Source organism: Carcharodon carcharias, chromosome 35, assembly GCF_017639515.1.
Source record: "Carcharodon carcharias isolate sCarCar2 chromosome 35, sCarCar2.pri, whole genome shotgun sequence".
In the NCBI taxonomy this organism is placed as follows: domain Eukaryota; kingdom Metazoa; phylum Chordata; class Chondrichthyes; order Lamniformes; family Lamnidae; genus Carcharodon; species Carcharodon carcharias.
Window position 1 is genome coordinate 742,590 of NC_054501.1, and position 21,745 is coordinate 764,334.

General features: G+C 55.2%; 1 protein-coding gene across 1 annotated transcript in view; it reads right to left on the minus strand.

Moving 5' to 3' along the window:
- Window positions 1-21,745, minus strand: part of LOC121272753 (synapsin-1-like) — a 178,428-nt gene that overhangs the window by 102,127 nt on the left and 54,556 nt on the right. The window contains exons 8-9 of the mRNA XM_041179533.1: window positions 14,296-14,370; window positions 12,867-12,969 (exon numbers count right to left, since the gene is read on the minus strand). Of these exons, the coding sequence (XP_041035467.1) occupies window positions 12,867-12,969; window positions 14,296-14,370 (178 nt within the window). The remainder of the gene's footprint in view (window positions 1-12,866; window positions 12,970-14,295; window positions 14,371-21,745) is intronic.

Genomic DNA, 21,745 nt, shown 5'->3' on the forward strand with positions numbered 1-21,745 from the left:
GTTACAGTGATGGGTGTGAGGTATGTCAGTGTTACAGTGAGGGGTGTGGGGTATGTTAGTGTTACAGTGAGGGGTGTGAGGTGTTTCTGGGTGTTACGGTGAGGGCTGTGGGGTACGTCAGTGTTACAGTGAGGGGTGTGGGGTATATCAGAGTGTTACAGTGAGGGGTGAGTGTTATATCAGGGTGTTACAGTGAGGGCTGTGGTCTATGTCAGTGTTACATTGAGGGGTGTGGGGTATATCAGAGTGTTACAGTGAGGGCTGTGGGGTATATCAGGGTGTTACAGTAAGGGGTGTGGGGTATATCAGTGTTACAGTGAGGTGTGAGGGCTATATCAGTGTGTTACAGTGATGGGTGTGAGGTATGTCAGTGTTACAGTGAGGGGTGTGGGGTATGTCAGTGTTACAGTGAGGGGTGTGGTGTGTATCTGGGTGTTACGGTGAGGGCTGTGGGTTACGTCAGTGTTACAGTGAGGGGTGTGGGGTGTATCTGGGTGTTCCAGTGAGGGGTGTGTTGTGTATCTGGGTGTTCCAGTGAGGGGTGTGGGGTGTATCTGGGTGTTACTGTGAGGGGTGTGGTGTGCGTCAATGTTACAGTGAGGGGTCTGGGGTGTATCTGGGTGTTACAGTGAGGGTTGTGGGGTTTGTCAGTGTTACAGTGAGTGGTGTGGGGTATATCAGAATGTTACAGTGAGTGGTGTGGGGTATATCAGACTGTTACAGTGAGGGGTGTGGGGTATATTTGGGTGTATCTGCAGATTTCCAACCCCCCTCTATCCCGATTGGAATTCAGTGTGCAGGGTTCTGCGTGCTGCTACCTCTGTGCCTCCATGCTGTTGGAGCGCCGCACTCCCTCTTCCTCTCTCTGTCTGTCCCTGTCTCTCTCATTTCTCTCTCTCTCTCCCTCTCTCACTGCCTCTCTCTTTCTCTCTATGCGCCTCCATTTCTTGCACTCTTTCTGTATCCCCCCATCTTTCTCTGTCTGTGTATTTCCTTCTGCCTCTCTCTCTCTCTCTCTCTCTGTCTTTTCTGAGATGTGCCAAGAAGACAGAGTGACCTTTTCACAATCTTGGCTGACAATGCATCTCATTAACTGACGAAACAATTACTTCATGTTTCTCTGGAAAAGAATTGAGCATGGCACTGAGTGTAAGTTGATTCAATACTTCCGCCCAATTCACCCAGTTAGTTAATAACTGCCTCAATTGCAGGTCAGGAGAAACAATATCACGTTCATAGGCTTGGCATCAACTTCAAGATATTGACTAACAGTGAAAGAGGACCTTGTATTCATGTTATCATCTGTGACATACTGGATTTCATTCCCTGTTCATAGTCAGAAGGTGGTGGGTTCTAATCCCACTCCAGAGACTGCAGGCCCCACACCTACCTCGAGGGTCATTGCTGAGGGAGCACCGCGCTGTCGGAGGGTCAGTGCTGAGGGAGCGCCACACTGTCGGAGGGTCAGTGTTGAGGGTGAGCCGCAGTGTCAGAGGGTCAGTGCTCAGGGAGCGCTGCGCTCTTGGGGAGTTAGTGCTGAGGGAGCGCCACACTGTTGGAGGGTCAGTGCTGAGGGAGCACCGCACTGTCGGAGGGTCAGTGCTGAGGGTGCGCCGCACTGTGGGAGGGTCAGTGCTGAGGGAGTGCCGCACTGTGGGAGGGTCAGTGCTGAGGGAGTGCCGCACTGTGGGAGGGTCAGTGCTGAGGGAGTGCCGCACTGTCGGTGGATCAGCGCTGAGGGAGAGCCGCGCTGTCGGAGGGTCAGCGCTGAGAGAGCACCACGCTGTCGGAGGGTCAGCGCTGAGGGAGCGCCGCACTGTCGGAGAGTCAGTGCTGAGGGAGCGCCGCGCTGTCGGAGGGTCAGCGCTGAGGGAACGCCACACTGTCGGAGGGTCAGCGCTGAGGGAACGCCGCACTGTCGGAGGGTCAGCGCTGAGGGAGCACCGCACTGTCGGAGGGTCAGCGCTGAGGGAGCGCCGCGCTGTCGGAGGGTCAGCGCTGAGGGAGTCTCTCCATCAGCGACCCCTTTTACAGAGAGTGTCTGCCAATCAGAGAGAGATATCAATGAATGGCAGCTCTGCTCTGCAGGGACTGACCTCCGTAGGGGTATGAGGTTCTCCTCTGTCAGCCAGTCTCTCGACCCGGCTGACTGAATTTTGCCAGTTCCCAGGATGGGAGGTTGCGGGGGGCACTGGTCCCGAACGAGGGGTCAGAACCTTAAACCGAGAGCCAGGCCCTTCAGGGGTGATGTCAGGAAGCGATTCATCACACAAAGGGGAGCAGGAAGGTGGAAAACTCTCTCCCCCTTGCCCCCTACACAACGCCCCACCCCCCACCCCCCCCCCGCCACCACCCGCCTCCCCAGCTGCAAAAGGTCCGTCAAGGCTGGTGGAGGGTGGGGGTGCGGAGGTCGCTTGGAAATTTCTAACCCGAGATGGACCGATTTGCGTCTGGGTCAAGCGGGGTTAAGGGTCACGGAACCGAGGCGGGGGTTAAGGTAGAGATCGGCCGCGGTTTTAATGGATGATTCCAAGGGGTGGTCTGCGGGGAGGTGGATTGTGCCAGTTCCAGAGGGTCCGGCGTGTGTTGGGGGTGGGGTGCGGGGGGGGTGGGTGTGGGGGGTAGAAGAGGGGGCGGGTCAAGGGGCGGGGGGGGGCGGTGCCAAGGTGGAGAGATTCTTGGTCAGCCAGGCAAGGGTGAGAGGTCATCGGTGGGAGGCGGGCTGCAGATTCGAGGTCGCAGTCATGCCTGCCCCGTGATCTCCTTAAAATGGTGGAAGCAGGCCCAAGGGGCCTAATCCTGCTCCTGGTCTGTCCGCTCCTATCGTATTCGCCTTACTCGGACGCAGCCTGGGAGTGCTAGGCCCTCACTCACTAGCAAGGCGGCCACCCTATAAAAATTGACCACAGCGTCGGTCAGCCTGAGACAGCAGGTGATTTACCTGCTGTCTGGTCCCACTCTGCCTCTCCTATCCCACCCATTTCATCTGTTGATTCACCAACAGGGCATGAAATGGAGGGGAATAGAGAGAGAGAGAGAGAGAGAGACAGAGAGAGGCCCAAAGCCCAGAGGTCATATCCTTTTGCAGCATTAAATTCAAACAGAACCTTGTAACTCGCCAAGAGCATTTCTCTCAGGCTGGGAAAAGAATGAACACAAACCATAAGCTGGCCGATTGTCAAAACAAGACACAAAATCCCGAACCTGGCAGCGCCTACGTTTATACATCGCCTTTAACCTCGTAAAATGTCCCCCAAGGCGCCTCACGGGAGGGTAAGTCAGACAGCATTTGACCCCGCGTGCTAAGGGCTTGGAGGAGTTGGCAGAGTTGGGGAGGGTTGTAGGAAGTGACAGAGATAGGGAGGGTCGTAGGGTCTGGAGGAGGTAACAGGGATAGGGAGGGTTGTAGGGTCTGGAGGAGGTTACAAAGATAGGGAGGGGTGTAAGGGGCTGGTGGAGGTTACAGAGGTAGGGAGGGGTGTAGGGGCTGGAGGGGTTTACAGAGATAGGGTGTGTTGTAGGGGCTGGAGGAGGTTACAAAGATAGGGAGGGGTGTAGGGGCTGGAGGAGGTTACAGAGATAGGGAGGGGTGTAGGGGCTGGAGGGGGTTACAGAGATAGGGAGGGGTGTAGGGGCTGGAGGAGGTTACAGAGATAGGGAGGGGTGTAGGGGCTGGAGGAGGTTACAGAGATAGGGAGGGTTGTAGGGGTTGGAGGAGGTTACAGAGCTAGGGAGGGTTGTAGGGGCTGGAGGAGGTTACAGAGATAGGGAGGGTTGTAGGGGCTGGAGGAGGTTACAGAGATAGGGAGGGTTGTAGGGGCTGGAGGAGTTTACAGAGATAGGGAGGGGTGTAGGGGCTGGAGGAGGTTATAGAGATAGGGAGGGGTGTAGGGGCTGGAGGAGGTTATAGAGATAGGGAGGGGTGTAGGGGCTGGAGGAGGTTACAGCGAAAGGGAGGGGTGTAGGGGCTGGAGGAGGTTACAGAGGTAGGGAGGGGTGTAGGGGCTGGAGGAGTTTACAGAGATAGGGTGTGTTGTAGGGGCTGGAGGAGGTTACAGAGATAGGGAGGGTTGTAGGTGCTGGAGGAGGTTACAGAGATAGGGAGGATTGTAGGGGCTGGAGGAGGTTACAGAGATAGGGAGGGTTGTAGGGGCTGGAGGAGGTTACAGAGATAGGGAGGGGTGTAGGGCCTGGAGGAGGTTACAGAGATAGGGAGGGCTGTAGGGGCTGGAGGAGGTTACAGAGATAGGGAGGGCTGTAGGAGGTTACAGAGATAGGGAGGGGTGTAGGGGCTGGAGGAGGTTACAGAGATAGGGAGGGATGTAGGGGCTGGAGGAGGTTACAGAGATAGGGAGGGGTGTAGGGGCTGGAGGAGGTTACAGAGATAGGGAGGGTTGTAGGGGCTGGAGGAGGTTACAGAGATAGGGAGGGTTGTAGGGGCTGGAGGAGGTTACAGAGATAGGGAGGGGTGTAGGGGCTGCAGGAGGTTATAGAGATAGGGAGGGGTGTAGGGGCTGGAGGAGGTTATAGAGATAGGGAGGGGTGTAGGGGCTGGAGGAGGTTACAGAGATAGGAAGGGGTGTAGGGGCTGGAGGAGGTTATAGAGATAGGGAGGGGTGTAGGGGCTGGAGGAGGTTATAGAGATAGGGAGGGGTGTAGGGGCTGGAGTTGGGGCGGAGCGTTTGGCTGAGCTGAAGTTCCTGGAGGGTAGGACACAGGTGAGCCGCCCGGAGAGGGTTGGAATAGTTGCTTCTGGAGGGGACGAAGGCACGGACGAGGGCTTCGGCAGCCAAAGAGCTGAGGCACGGGCAAAGCCGGGCGACGTTACCGAGGGAGAACGGATGGAGTTGGTGACGGAGAGAGGGTCAGCGATGGCGCCGAGTCTAAAGGATGGTCCAGCCCTGCCTCGGTAGTGTGGCCGGAGTGAGGGCCGGAGTCGGATACAACATGGGAGCCTTTTAGAGAGGGAATCTCACAGTGAAGAGGCCCTTCGGCCCATCAAGTCTGCACCCACACCGTGAGAGACACCTGACCCTACCTACCCTAACCCCATTGACCAGCACTTGGCCCCATTGCCTTGAACGTTATGACGATGCCAAGTGCTCACCCAGGTACTTTTTAAAGGATGTGAGGCGAACCCGCCTCCCCCGCCCTCCCAGGCAGCGCATTCCAGACCCTCACCACCCTCTGGGTAAAAAAGCTTTCCCTCACATCCCCCCCTAAACCTCCTGCCCCCTCACCTTGAACTTATGCCCCCTCATGACTGACCCTTCGACTGAGGGGGCAACAGCTGCTCCCTACCCACCCTGTTCATGCCCCTCATAATCTTGTACACCTCGATCAGGGTCGCCCCTCAGTCTTCTCTGCTCCAACCCAACCCTCTCTTCATAACTTAAATGTTTCATCCCAGGCAACATCCCGGTGAATCTCCTCTGGTGGGTGGAGGTTAGAGAAGCCACACTGAGATCTTGAGGAATAGGCAGTCGACTGGAAAAGTGTGGAACTTGCTGGGGGGCTCAAAGTGGAGACTCGGTGGGGGAGGGGATCCACGTACACAGAACATAATCGGAAAGGCTTACAAAACCCTGGCCTTTCTATCTCGAGGACCAGGATACAAAGGGGGCTAGAGGTCATGCTTCAGTTATACGAAGCCCTGGTTAGACCAACACCTGGAGCGACTGTGAGGGGCTCTGGGCCCCACACACACCTCAGGAAGGGGATACTGACCTCGTTGCGGGGAGCTCAGGGTAGATTTACCGGAACGATCCCGGGGCTCCAAGGGTTAAATTCCGAGGAGGGATTAAACACAAACTGGGGCTGAGATCCCTGGGGTGTACAGGGTCCCGGGGGGTGATTCGATCGAAGTTCTCGAGATATTCTGGGAGGGGGAGCTGAGAGGGTCGATAGAGAGAGAGACCCTGATTCCCGCTGGTCGGAGGGTGGTGGGGGGTGGTGGGGGTGGGGGGGAGTCTGGGACGAGGGGGCAAAGTCTGAAAAGGAGACGCAGACCCTTCAGGAGTGAAATGAGGAAAGACCCCTACACACGAAGGGTGGTCGGAGTTTGGAACTCTCTCCCCACAAACGGCCATCGGTGCCGGGTCAGATGGTTTTAAATTTGGGAGGTTGAGAGATTTTTGTTAACCAAAAGGGTATTAAGGGACACGGGGCGGAGGTGGGTATATAGAGATAGGTCACAGGTCAGATATGATCTCATTGGATAGCAGGACAGGCTCGAGTAGGGGGGCTGAATGGGCTCCCCCTGTTCCTGTGTAACAGGCTCGAGAGAGGGCTGAATGGGCCTCCTCCTGTTCCTGTGTAACAGGCTCGAGAGGGGTCGAATGGGCTCCTCCTGTTCCTGTGTAACAGGCTCGAGAGGGGTCGAATGGGCTCCTGTTCCTGTGTAACGGGCTCGAGAGGGGCCGAATGGGCCTCCTCCTGTTCCTGTGTAACAGGCTCGAGAGGGGCTGAATGGGGCCTCCTCCTGTTCCTGTGTAACAGGCTCGAGAGGGGCTGAATGGGCCTCCTCCTGTTCCTGTGTAACAGGCTCGAGAGGGGCTGAATGGGGCCTCCTCCTGTTCCTGTGTAACAGGCTCGAGAGGGGCTGAATGGGCCTCCTCCTGTTCCTGTGTAACAGGCTCGAGAGAGGCAGAATGGGGCCTCCTCCTGTTCCTGTGTAACAGTCTCGAGAGGGGCTGAATGGGCCTCCTCCTGTTCCTGTGTAACAGGCTCGAGAGGGGCTGAATGGGCCTCCTCCTGTTCCTGTGTAACAGGCTCGAGAGGGGCTGAATGGGCCTCCTCCTGTTCCTGTGTAACAGGCTCGAGAGGGGCTGAATGGGCCTCCTCCTGTTCCTGTGTAACAGGCTCGAGAGAGGGGCTGAATGGGCTCCTCCTGTTCTTGTGTAACAGGCTCGAGAGAGGGCTGAACGGGCCTCCTCCTGTTCCTGTGTAACAGGCTCAAGGGACTAAATGGGCTCCTCCTGTTCCTGTGTAACAGGCTCAAGAGGGGTCGAATGGGCTCCTCCTGTTCCTGTGTAACAGGCTCGAGAGGGGCCGAATGGGCCTCCTCCTGTTCCTGTGTAACAGGCTCGAGAGAGGGGCTGAATGGGCCTCCTCCTGTTCCTGTGTAACAGGCTCGAGAGAGGGGCTGAATGGGCCTCCTCCTGTTCCTGTGTAACAGGCTCGAGAGGGGCTGAATGGGCCTCCTCCTGTTCCTGTGTAACAGGCTCGAGAGGGGTCGAATGGGCTCCTCCTGTTCCTGTGTAACAGGCTCGAGAGGGGTCGAATGGGCTCCTCCTGTTCCTGTGTAACAGGCTCGAGAGGGGCCGAATGGGCCTCCTCCTGTTCCTGTGTAACAGGCTCGAGAGGGGCTGAATGGGGCCTCCTCCTGTTCCGAGTTCCGAGAAATGCTTTTAATTTTGAAGGCAGATTTATCTTCCAGTCGTCAGCTACGGAAGTGAAGAGCCCATCCAGGGATCTAAGGTTAGTTACTGGAAAGCCCTGGGAGAGACAGGTTTTTTTTATGTGCAAGTGTTGGCGATGGAAAGCCGCGTTTCTGAGAGTTGCAGCCTCCCCCTTCCTTCCGGCCAACTATCCTTCAGAGCAAGCGAGAGGGGGAGGTGTTGGGAGTCATTTCTCGACACGGAGAGCCATCGGCGATGGGGCACTGTCACTGCATGTGGTGGTGGGGGGTTGTGGGGTTGGGGGTGGGGGGGGGTGGTGGGGGGGGGTGGGGGGCTGTCGAAAGGCAAATTCAAGAAATATTTGAAGCTGACGGGTAAAGGGGAGAGCATAGGCTCAAGGGGTAGGATGGCCTCCTTTCCAGGCTGCGGAGCTGTCCCTGAAGCTTTCTCTTGCCTCTCGTTACAATTCGCTCTCATGCTCCCACTCTGACCTCCCTGTCCCTGGTCTGCCTCACTGTTCCATTTATACAACATCCAGCGTTGGGGCTGACAAGTGGCAAGTAACATTCGTGCTACACAAGTACCAGGCAATGAGCATCTCCAACAAGAGAGAATCTAACCATCGCCTCTTGAGGTTCAATGGCATCACCATCACTGAATCCCCCACTATCAACATCCTGGGGGTTACCATTGACCAGAAACTGAACTGGACCCAGTCATATAAATACTGTGGCTACAAGAGCAGGTCAGAGGCTGGGAATCCTGCGGAGAGTTACTCACCTCCTGACTCTCCCAAAGCCTGTCCACCATCTACAAGGCACAAGTCAGGAGTGTGATGGGATACTCCCCACTTGCCTGGATGAGTGCAGCTCCCACAACACTCGAGAAGCTCGACACCATCCAGGACAAAGCAGCCCCGCTTGATCAACACCCCATCCACAAACATTCACTCCCTCCACCACCGACGCACAGGGGCAGCAGTGTGTGTACCATCTACAAGATGCACTGCAGCAACTCGCCAAGGATCCTTCGACAGCGCCGCCCAAACCCACCACCTCTACCACCTAGAAGGACAAGGGCAGCAGACACATGGGGAACACCACCACCTGCAAGTTCCCCTCCGAGCCCCTCACCATCCCGACTTGGAAATATATCGGCCGTTCCTTCACTGTCACTGGGTCCAAATCCCGGAACTCCCTCCCTAACAGCACAGTGGGTGTACCTACACCACACGGGGACAAAATCCTGGAACTCCCTCCCTAACAGCACAGTGGGTGTACCTACACCATACGGACAAAATCCTGGAACTCCCTCCCTAACAGCACGGTGGGTGTACCTACACCACACGGGACAAAATCCTGGAACTCCCTCCCTAACAGCACGGTGGGTGTACCTACACCATACGGGGACAAAATCCTGGAACTCCCTCCCTAACAGCACGGTGGGTGTACCTACACCACACGGGGACTGCAGCGGCTCAAGAAGGCGGCTCACCCACCACCTTCTCAAGGGGGCAATTAGGGATGGGCAATAAATGCTGGGCCCGGCCAGCGATGCCCACATCCCGTGAACGAATAAAATAGCCTCCACACAAGCTCCGGGTCACATAGGACATGGAAACAGGCCATTCTGGCCACAAGCCAATGCTAGCATTTATTCTCCACTCGAACCTTACCCCCGTCTTTCCTCATCTCACTCTCCAACATAACCCCCTGTTCCCTTTTCCATCTTGTGAGAAGCTTCCTCCCTTTAAATGCACCTATATTATCTTTCGAGTCAGCACCTTATAGTCATTTGGTCGTGCAGAACTTGAGTAACACTGAAAAAAGACATGTCGGAGCTCATCAGGATACTCGCAAGAATACCAATGTAAGTAAGTGGGGCGGGAAACAACAATTTCTACTGCACGTGAAGAGAGTGCTGACTCTTTTCAGTCAGGAAGAACATATATACACATTGCGCCTGTTTTAGCTGAACGAAATAAGCGACAGCCGCTCGCTCACTCATTCCTCAGGGGGGAAACAACAATTTGTACTGCACGTGAAGAGAGTGCTGACTCTTTTCAGACAGGAAGAACATGTATACACGTTGCGCCTGTTTTAGCTGAACAAAATAAGCGACAGCCACTCGCTGACTCATTCCTCGGGGGGGGGGGGGGGGGGGGGTGGGAGGGTGGGCAACTCCTTGACCAATCAGGGTCAAGCTGCCTGGTTTAAGTTGCAAACAACACTTGGCAGTTAACTGTCGGTCACTGTCCGCGGCGCATTCTCCGTGTCAACGCCACCTGCCAACCAATCAGCACGCTCTTCGCCTAACGGCACAAACTGCCACCCTCCGCCTTACAATTGGTGCTCCGGCGAGCGTCCTGATGAGCCGTCGACTGAAAAGTCTGACACGCCTCTCGTACTTTCCATCGGCGCTTCGTAGCTTCCTCGGACTCGGCCCCGAACTTAACAACTTTAGGTCCTAGGCTCCCGCCAACCCCCCCCCCCCCCACCCCCCACCCCTCGCCGTTTTGTTTCGGGCTTTCTCCTTGGCCCCCTTTGTAGCCTCCGGCTCCCGTCGCAGTGATCTTTGCTATTTTTTCGAGCAAGTGCGGCCTGCAGCAATAGGACCCTGCAACGCGAGAGCCAAGTCGACCACCTCACTAAATTATCCCTGCTTTGCTGCTCCTCCCTCATGTCCTGTTACAGAGCGACGCGTGTAGACTAATAGAAAAATCCACGCCTTACGCTTGAAACTAAATACGAGCGGGTAATTGAGAAGCAAAATACAGCAAGTAATCTTTTTTTTAAAAAAGCGGAATAACGCAAAACTTACTTACGTTTGCAGCAACACTCGACATCTGGCAGTGGGATCCACTGAACATCCACCTCCTCCCCAACCCTCAGCCTCTCTCTCCTCCTCCAACAACCCCCCGATTTCGGGTCGTGGCCCCTTTCCCTCCACCCCTCCCCCCTACAACCCCCCCCTGCATTTGGTCCCTGACCCACCCTCTCTCAGCACCCTCCCACCACCCACCACCCCCGACTCGCCCTCTGATCGCTTCCCCTCTCCCGGACTTGCGATCCCGCCAGTCACACGGCAAACAAATCTCTCTGCAGCTCAGCGGGGTGACAGGACAGGGAGAGGCGGGGAGATGCTCTTAGTCAGGAATGCGGAGCCGCCACTGTTCTACCCCAATCCCTCTCTTCTGAGGTCAGACGACTGCTATCCTGCCGTTCACACCTCATCTAGCCCCCCCTCTTTACTTTCCTGACTTGTCCTGTTAACGTTTCCCTCTGGTCCTGCACCATGAACCCTCTGGTCGTTTAACCTCTCCTGCCCCCACCCCTCACAGACCGTTCCATTTATTCTTCCTTCCCCACCCCCACCTCAACTTCCCCCACTTTCACCACCCTAAAGCCTTTCACATTTCCAACGTTTCTCAGTTCAGGTGAAGCGACACCGACCTGAGAGCTGAACTCTGTTTCTCTCTCTCTGCAGATGCTGCCTGGCCTGCTGAGTGTTTACAGGGTTTTCTGTTGTTGTTACGAGAGCGCGCGAGTCAGTGGGATTCGTTTGGGGATTGATACAGCACTGACCCTCCGACAGTGCGGCACTCCCTCAGCGCGGCGCTCCCTCAGCACTGACCCTCCGACAGTGCGGTGCTCCCTCAGCACTGACCCTCCCACAGTGCGGTGCTCCCTCAGCACTGACTCTCCGACAGTGCGGTGCTCCCTCAGCACTGACCCTCCGACAGTGCGGCTCTCCCTCAGCACTGACCCTCCGACAGTGCGGCGCTCCCTCAGCACTGACCCTCTGACAGTGCGGCACTCCCTCAGCACTGACCCTCCCACAGTGCGGTGCTCCCTCAGCACTGACCCTCCGACAGTGCGGCGCTCCCTCAGCACTGACCCTCCGACAGTGCGGCTCTCCCTCAGCACTGACCCTCCGACAGTGCGGCGCTCCCTCAGCACTGACCCTCCGACAGTGCGGCGCTCCCTCAGCACTGACCCTCCCATAGTGCAACACTCCCTCAGCACTGACCCTCCGACAGTGCGGCGCTCCCTCAGCACTGACCCTCCGACAGTGCGGCGCTCCCTCAGCACTGACCCACCGACAGTGCGGCGCTCCCTCAGCACTGACCCTCCCACAGTGCGGTGCTCCCTCAGCACTGACCCTCCCCCAGTGCGGTGCTCCCTCAGCACTGACCCTCCCACAGTGCGGCACTCCCTCAGCACTGACCCTCCGACAGTGCGGCGCTCCCTCAGCACTGACCCTCCCACAGTGCAGCGCTCCCTCAGTACTGACCCTCCGAGAGTGCGGCGCTCCCTCAGCACTGACCCTCCCACAGTGCGGCGCTCCCTCAGCACTGACCCTCCGACAGTGCGGCGCTCCCTCAGCACTGACCCTCCCACAGTGCGGCACTCCCTCAGCACTGACCCTCCGACAGTGCGGCGCTCCCTCAGCACTGACCCTCCCACAGTGCGGCGCTCCCTCAGCACTGACCCTCCCACAGTGCGGCGCTCCCTCAGCACTGACCCTCCCATAGTGCAACACTCCCTCAGCACTGACCCTCCCACACTGCGGCGCTCCCTCAGCACTGACCCTCCGACAGCACGGAGCTCCCTCAGCACTGACCCTCCGACAGCACGGAGCTCCCTCAGCACTGACCCTCCCACAGTGCGGCGCTCCCTCAGCGCTGACCCTCCGACAGTGCGGCGCTCCCTCAGCACTGACCCTCCCACAGTGCGGCACTCCCTCAGCACTGACCCTCCCACAGTGCGGTGCTCCCTCAGCACTGACCCTCCCATAGTGCGACACTCCCTCAGCACTGACCCTCCGACAGTGCAGCGCTCCCTCAGCACTGACCCTCCCCCAGTGCGGTGCTCCCTCAGCACTGACCCTCCCACAGTGCGGCGCTCCCTCAGCACTGACCCTCCCATAGTGCGGCACTCCCTCAGCACTGACCCTCCGACAGTGCAGCGCTCCCTCAGCACTGACCCTCCCACAGTGCGGTGCTCCCTCAGCACTGACCCTCTGACAGTGCGGTGCTCCCTCAGCACTGACCCTCCGACAGTGCGGCACTCCCTCAGCACTGACCCTCCCACAGTGCGACACTCCCTCAGCACTGACCCTCCGACAGTGCAGCGCTCCCTCAGCACTAAACCTCCGACTGTGCGGTGCTCCCTCAGCACTGACCTTCCGACAGTGCGGCGCTCCCTCAGCACTAAACCTCCGACTGTGCGGCGCTCCCTCAGCACTGACCCTCCGACAGTGCGGCGCTCCCTCAGCACTAAACCTCCCACAGTGCGGCTCTCCCTCTGGCTGTTGGGATTGGATTACGGGACCCAGTGTCTGGAGTGGGGGCTCAAACCCAATTGCTTGACCACTGAGTGCTTTGAAGCTTATCAGAAGGCAACTAACTTTAGCGATTATCCATTTGTCACCAGCCACCAAATGAGGTCGTGCTTGACCTCTCACCTCAATGATGTGGTCTCGTCCATTTTTCCCGTGAATTACTTCGACTGCACAGATCTCAATCCCGCCGAACATCTCGGAACATTCGTCTGCCCAGAGCTTATACCTGGTGACAGAGAGGGAAAGCTTCAGTGTGTTGGCACCTTGACCTCTTGGGTGACCAATTGGGGCATCTAAAATATTTCAGACTCTGGTCGTCTGGGCCTTGTATCCTTATGACAGGCCCTATTACAAATCCTGTACAGCTATTGCAGGCCCTGTACCACTATTATAGGTCTTCTACACTCCTATGCAGGGCCAGTATCTCAGAGCCTGTACTCCTGAGGCCCTATACTCCCGTCTCAGGTCCCGGATTCCCGTCTCAGGCCCCGGATTCCCGTCTCAGGCCCCGGATTCCCGTCTCAGGCCCCGGATTCCCGTCTTAGGACTGAATCCGTATTAGGGCCTGTATTCCTGACTTAGGCCCTGTATTCCTGTCTCAGGACTGAATCCCTGTACTCCTATATCAGGGCCTGTATTCCTGTCTCAGGCCCTATACTTCTATATCAAGGCCTGTTTTCCTACCTCTAGCCTGTATTGCTATATCAGGGCCTGTGTTCCCATGTTAGGCCCTGTATTTGTGTCTCAGGCCCTGTATCCCAGTCTCAGGCCCCATTTCTCTGTCTCAAGCCCCATATTCCTTTCTCCTGAACTGCACTCTTGCCCCAGGCCCCGTATCCCTTTCTCCTGAACTGTATTCTTGCCCCAGGCCCTGTATCCCTGTCTCAGGCCCAGTATTCCTTTCTCCTGAACTGTATCCTTGCCCAGGGCCCCAGACTCCATTCCCAGGGCCTATACTCCAATCACCAGGCTTGGTCTCAGGGCCTGGACCTCTATCCCAGACTCTGCAGCCTGATCTGCAGGCTTTGCACAGTTCTCTTAAGCCCTGTTCTCTTACATCCAGGGCCTGTACTCCTACCTCAGGATCTGTGCTCCTCTAGGCCTCTGTTCTCCCATCTCAGGGCCTAGTCTCCTATCCCAAGCACCAGGCTCCTGGCTGAGGCCTAGTTTGTGCCCTCTCAGGCCTGCGCTCCAGGCACTCACGGGCTGGCCGCCCTCCCTCCATCCTCCTCGCCCTCCCTCGGGTTTCCCCGCTCCCTCCCCCCAGCGGCCGTGTGAGGCCCCGCTGGGCTGGCGATCTCCCAACCGGCCCTCAACGGGGCCCTGCCTTCACCCCAGCTGGCGACGGAAGCACTAAGCCTTGGCCGGAAACCCGACCCTGGACCCCTTTCAAAAAGGGAACGTGGGGTCAGGCGCCGAGGAGTCTGGTTCCCCTCCCACCCACCCACCCCCCCCTCCTCAATCGCCGCACCCTTGCACCCGAGGGGGGTCCAAATGAGCCGAGAAGAGGGTTTGAACCCAGCGCCGTCCCAACCCCGCATTGTGCATTCACCTGTCCGTCATGGCCACTTGTTCCAACATGGCGGACCCTGTGTTGGCTTTCCAATTCCCCGAGATTGACGTCCTCCTGGAAAAGGGGCCAAAAAAATATATACACGTTAGGATTGTCCATTCGATAATACAGCCCCGACTGTGACCTCCGACCTCCAGCTCCCAAGGGCCGGAATATTTTTAAAAAAAAGAACGTCTCCCGCGGGGAGGTTGCCCACGGTTGAGTGGATCGAGGGGGGCATTTTGGGGGGGCAGTTAAGAGTGGGCCACATCGCTGCACAGGGTCTGGAGTCACGTGTAGGCCAGACCAGCGAAGGGCAGCAGATTTCAGTCCCTCGGGGGGCATTAGTGAACCAGACGGGGTTTTTATGACAATCGGGGATAAGTTCAGGGTCACCATCACTGAGATTAACTTTTCAATTCCAGATTTATATATAAGCTGAAGTTTATTTCCTCCCCCAGAGGCTGTGGTGGGATTTGATCCCGTCTCTCAGGGTCATGCTCCCTCAGCACTGACCCTCCGACAGCGCAGCTCTCCCTCAGCACTGACCCTCCGACAGTGCGGCACTCCCTCAGCACTGACTCTCCCAAAGTGACCCACTCCCACAGCACTGACCCTCCAACAGTGCAGTGCTCCCTCAGCGCTGACCCTCCCACAGTGCGGCACTCCCTCAGCACTGACCCTCCGACAGTGCGGCGCTCCCTCAGCACTGACCCTCCGACAGTGCGGCACTCCCTCAGCGCTGACCCTCCGACAGTGCGGCGCTCCCTCAGCACTGACCCTCCGACAGTGCGGCGCTCCCTCAGCGCTGACCCTCCCACAGTGCGGCACTCCCTCAGCGCTGACCCTCCACAGTGCGGCACTCCCTCAGCACTGACCCTCCGACAGTGCGGCGCTCCCTCAGCACTGACCCTCCCACAGTGCGGCGCTCCCTCAGCACTGACCCTCCGACAGTGCGGCACTCCCTCAGCACTGACCCTCCGACAGTGCGGCACTCCCTTAGCACTGACCCTCTAAATTGGTGCCCGGGGCAGTGCCGGCCTAGATTATGGGGACCAGACTCCCTCAGGTGCAGCTCAACTAGCAGCAGACAGCTCTGCTTTTATTTGTCCTGCTGCACTCTCAGTACAACTATTTGTTAGCTATCTTCACTGCAGGAAAATGGAGAATGTGCAATACTACTCTTGAGTAGACAAGGGCAGTGGTGGTGCGGGGACACTCAGGAAAGTTGTAACATGTGGTCTCTCTAACACAAATGCAGTGATGGTTCTAATTAAGCCACAATCTGGAATAGCAGGAGATCAAAAGTGCCCTGCAGCAGGAATATTATGGTCATAGGCTCTCAGCCAAAAAAACCGTTGATCACTCTCTGCGCGCTAGATAGGTCAGAATTTCTGAATCACAAGTCATCACTAACTTTCACAACAGCTGGGCTCACAGAACAGGATGATGCGAATTAAAAAGTGCCTCTCGTTCAGGCACAATGAGCGCAAGGTTAACCCTAAATCCCTCAATGATCAAATAACAACTCTCCTACCACACTTTCCACATCAAACACTCCCAGGACAGGTACAGCACAGGATTAGATACAGAGTAAAGCTCCTTCTACACTGTCCCCATCAAACACTCCCAGGACAGGTACAGCACGGGGTTAGATATAGAGTAAATCTCCCTCTACACTGTCCCCATCAAACACTCCCAGGACAGGTACGTCACGGGGTTAGATACAGAGTAAAGCTCCCTCTGCACCGTCCCCATCAAACACTCCCAGGACAGGTACAACACGGGGTTAGATACAGAGTAAAGCTCCCTCTACACTGTCCCCATCAAACGCTCCCAGGACAGGTACAGCACGGGGCTAGATACAGAGTAAAGCTCCCTCTACACCGTCCCCATCAAACACTCCCAGGACAGGTACAGCACGCGGTTAGATACAGAGAAATGCTCCCTCTACACCATCCCCATCAAACACTCCCAGGACAGGTACAGAATGGGGTTAGACACAAAGTAAAGCTCCCTCTACACCGTCCCCATCATGCACTTGCACGCCATGTATAGCACCGGAATAGCAGGAGATCGAAAGTGCCCTGCAGCAGGACTATTATGGTCATAGGCTCTCAGCCAAAACAACTGTTCGTCACACTCTGTGCGCTTGATAGGTCAGAATTTCTGAATCACAACTCATCACTAACTTTCACAACAGCTGGGCTCACAGAACAGGATGATATGAATTAACAAGTGCTCTCGTTCAAGCACAATGAGGGCAAGGTTAACCCTAAATCCCTCAATGATCAAAGAACAACTCTCCTGCCACACTGTCCCCATCAAACACTCCCAGGACAGGTACAGCACGGGGTTAGATACAGAGTAAATCTCCCTCTACACTGTCCCCATCAAACACTCCCAGGACAGGTACAACACGGGGTTAGATACAGAGTAAAGCTCCGTCTACACCATCCCCATCAAACACTCCCAGGACTGGTACAGCACAGGGTTAGATACAGAGTAAAGCTCTCTCTACACCGTCCCCATCAAACACTCCCAGGACAGGTACAGCACAGGGTTAGATACAGAGTAAAGCTCTCTCTACACCGTCCCCATCAAACACTCCCAGGACAGGTACAGCACGGGGTTAGATACAGAGTAAAGCTCCCTCTACACTGTCCCCATCAAACACTCCCAGGACAGGTACAGCACAGGGTTAGATACAGAGTAAATCTCCCTCTACACCGTCCCCACAAACACTCCCAGGACAGGTACAGCACAGGGTTAGATACAGAGTAAAGCTCCCTCTACATTGTTCCCATCAAACACTCCCAGGACAGGTACAGCACAGGGTTAGATACAGAGTAAATCTCCCTCTACACTGTCCCCATCAAACACTCCCAGGACAGGTACAACACGGGGTTAGATACAGAGTAAAGCTCCCTCTACACCGTCCCTATCAAACACTCCCAGGACAGGTACAGCACAGGGTTAGATACAGAGTAAATCTCCCTCTACACTGTCCCCATCAAACACTCCCAGGACAGGTACAGCACGGGGTTAGATACAGAGTAAATCTCCCTCTACACTGTCCCCATCAAACACTTCCAGGACAGGTACAGCACGGGGTTAGATACAGAGTAAATCTCCCTCTACACTGTCCCCATCAAACACTCCCAGGACAGGTACAAAACGAGCTTAGATACGGAGTTAACCTCCCTCTACACCGTCCCAATTAAAAACTCCCAGGGCTGGTGCAGCACAGGTTTAGATCCAGATTAAAGCTCAATCTACACTGTCCACATCAAACACTCACAGGACATGTAAAGCACGATATTAGATACAGAGTAAAGCTCCGTCAACACTATCCCCATCAAACACTCCCAGCACAGGTACAGCACGGGGTTAAATAGAGAGTAAAACTCCCTCTACACTGTCCCCCATCAAACACTCCCAGGACAGGTACAGCACGGGGTTAGTTACAGAGTAAAGCTCCCTCTACACCGTCCCCATCAAACACTCCCAGGAAAGGTACAGCACGGGGTGAGATACAGAGTAAAGCTCCCTCTACGCTGTCCATACCAAACACTCCCCAGACAGGTACAACACTGGGTTGGATACAGAGTAATTCTCCCTCTACACTGTCCAGATCAAACAGTCCAAGGACAGGTACAGTATGGGCTTGTATACAGAGTAAAGCTGCCCTTACACCGACCCCATCAAACACTCCCAGGATATTTACAGCACGTGGTGACATACTGAGTAAAGATCCCTCTACACCGTCCCCATCAAACACTCCCAGGACAGGTACAGCAGGGGTTGGATACAGAGTAATGCTGCCCCTACACCGACCACATGAAACACTCCCAGGAGAGGTAAAGCACGGAATTAGATACAGAGTAAAGCTCCCTCTACACTGTCCCCATCAAACACTCCCAGGACAGATACGGCACGGGGTTAGATACAGAGTAAAGCTCCCTCTATACCGTCCCCATCAAGCACTCCCAGGACAGGTCCAGAATGGGTTAGATACAGAATAAACTCCCTCTACACAGTCCCCATCAAACACTCCAAGGACAGGTACAGCACTGGGTTAGATACGGAGTAAAGTTCCCTCTGCACTCTCCCCGTCAAACACTCCCAGGACAGGTACAGCACAGGGTGAGATACAGAGTAAAGCTCCCTCTACACCGTCCCCATCAAACACTCCCAGGACAGGTACTGCATGTGGTTAGATACAGATTAAATCTCTCTCTACACTGTCCCTATCAAACACTCCTAGGAAGTCAACAGCATGTGGCAAGATACAGAGTAAAGCTTCCTCTAAACTGTCCCCATCAAAAACTCCCAGGACAGGTACAGCACGGGGTTAGATACAGAGAAATGCTCCCTCCACACTGTCCCCATCAAACACTCCCTGGACTGCTGCAGCACGGGGGAAGATACAGAGTAATCCTCCCTCTAGACCTTCCCCATCAAATACTCCCAGGACAGCTACAGCACAGGGTTAGATAAAGAGTAAATCTCCATCTACACTGTCCAGATCAAACACTCCCAGGACAGGTACAGCAGGGGTTGGATACAGAGTAATTCTGCCCCTACACCGACCACATGAAACACTCCCAGGACAGGTACAGCACGGGGTAAGATACAGAGTAAAGCACCCTCTACACTGTCCCCATCAAACACTCCCAGGACAGGTACAGCACAAGGTTAGATACAGAGTAAAACTGCCTCTACGATGTCCACATCAAACACCCCCAGGACAGGTACAGCATGGGGTTAGATAGAGAGTAAAGCTTCCTCTACACCATCCCAATCAAACACTCCTGGACAGGTACAGCACGGGGTTAAATACAGAGTAAAGCTCCCTCTACACTGTCCCCATCAAACACTCCCAGGACAGTTATAGCACAGGGTTAGATACAAAGTTAAGTTCCCTCTACCCTGTCCCCATCAGACACTCCCAGGAAAGGTACAGCACAGAGTTAGATACAGAGTAAAGCTCACTCTACATCGTCCCAATCCATCTCCCCCAGGACAGGTACAGCACGGGGTTAGATACAGAGTAAAGCTCCCTCTAAGGTGTCCACATCAAAGACTCCCAGGACAGGTACAGCACGGGGTTAGATACTGAGTAAATCTCCCTCTACACTGTCCCCATCAAACACTCCCAGGACAGGTACCGCACAGGGTTAGATACAGAGTAATGCTGCCCCTACACCGACCACATGAAACACTCCCAGGAGAGGTAAAGCACGGGGTTAGATACAGATTAAAGTTCCCTCTACACTCTCCCCATCAAACACTCCCAGGACAGATACGGCACGGGGTTAGATACAGAGTAAAGCTCCCTCTATACCGTCCCCATCAAGCACTCGCAGGACAGGTCCAGAATGGGTTAGATACAGAATAAACTCCCTCTACACCGTCCCCATCAAACACTCCAAGGACAGGTAGAGCACTGGGTTAGATACGGAGTAAAGTTCCCTCTGCACTCTCCCCGTCAAACACTCCCAGGACAGGAACAGCACAGGGTTAGATACAGAGTAAAGCTCCCTCTACACCGTCCCCATCAAACACTCCTAGGACAGGTACTGCATGTGGCAAGACACAGAGTAAATCTTCCTCTAAACTGTCCCCATCAAAAACTCCCAGGACAGGTACAGCACAGGGTTAGATACAGAGAAAAGCTCCCTGCACGCTGTCCCCATCAAACACTCCCAGGAGGGGTACAGCACAGGGGAAGATATAGAGTAATCCTCCCTCTAGACCGTCCCGATCAAACACACCCAGGACAGCTACAACACAGGGTGAGATACAGAGTAAATCCCCCTCTACACCATCCCAATCAAACACTCCTGGACAGGTACTGCATGTGGTTAGATACAGAGTAACGCTCCCTCTACACCGTCCCCATCAAACACTCCCAGGACAGGTACAGCACGGGGTTAGATACAGAGTAAAGCTCCCTCTACACTGTCCCCATCAAACACTCCTAGGAAGTTTACAGCACGGGGTTAAATACACAGTAAAGCTTCATATACACGGTCCCCATCAAACACTCCCAGGACAGGTACAGCACGGGGTTAGATACAGAGTAAAGCTCCCTCTACACTGTCCCCATCAAACACTCCCAGGACAGGTTCAGCACGGGGTTAGATACAGAGTAAAGCTCCCTCCACACTATCCCCATCAAAAACTCCCAGACAGGTACAGCACGGGTTTAGATACAGTGTAATGCTCCCTCTTTACTGTCCACATCAAACACTCCCAGGAGAGGTACAGCACGTGGTTAGATACAGAGTATTTCTCACTCTACACTCTCCCCATCAAACATTCCCAGGACAGATACAGCACTGGGTGAGATACTGAGTAAAGCACCCTCTACACTTTCCCCATCAAACACTCCCAGGACAGGTAAAGCACGGGGTTATAAACAGAGTAAATTTCCCTCTGCACTGTCCACATCAAGCTCTCCCAGGAGAGGTAGAGTATGGGGTTAGATACAGAGTAAATCTCCCTCTACACCGTCCCCGTCAAACAGTCCCAGCACAGGTACAGCACAGGCTGAGTGACTGAGTAAAGATCCCTCTCCACTGTCCCCTTCCATCACCCCCAGGACAGTTCCAGCAAAGGGTGAGATACAGAGAAAAGATCCCTCTACACGGTCCCCATCAAGCACTCCCAGGATAGGTAGAGCATGGGGTTAGATACAGAGTATTTCTCACTCTACACTGTCCTCATCAAACACTCCCAGGACAGGGACAGCACGGGGTAAGATACAGATTAAAGCTCCCTCTACACTGTCCCCATCAAACACTCCCAGGACAACTAAAGCACAGGGTTAGATACAGAGTAAATCTCCCTTTACACCTTCCCCATCAAACACTCCCAGGACAAGTACAGCACGGGGTTAGATACAGAGTAAAGCTCTCTCTACACCACCCCAATCAAACACTCCCAGGACAGGTACAGCACGGGGTTCGATACAGAGTAAAGCTCCCTCCACACTATCCCCATCAAAAACTCCCAGACAGGTAGAGCAGTGGGTTAAATAGAGAGTAAAGCTGCCTCTACACGGTCCCCATCAAACACTCCCAGGACAGGTACAGCAAAGGGTTAGATACAGAGTAAAGCTCCCTCTACACCGTCCCCGTCAAACACTCCCAGGACAGGTACTGCATGTGGTTAGATACAGAGTAAATCTCTCTCTACACTGTCCCCATCAAACACTCCCAGGACAGGTACAGCACGGGGTTAGATACAGAGTAAAGCTCCCTCTACACTGTCCCCATCAAACACTCCCAGGACAGGTACAGCACGGGGTTAGATACAGAGTAAAGATCCCTCTACACTGTCCCCATCAAAGACTCCCAGGACAGGTACAGCACGGGGTTAGATACAGAGTAAATCTCCCTCTACACTGTCGCCATCAAACGCTCCCAGGACTGGTACAGCACAG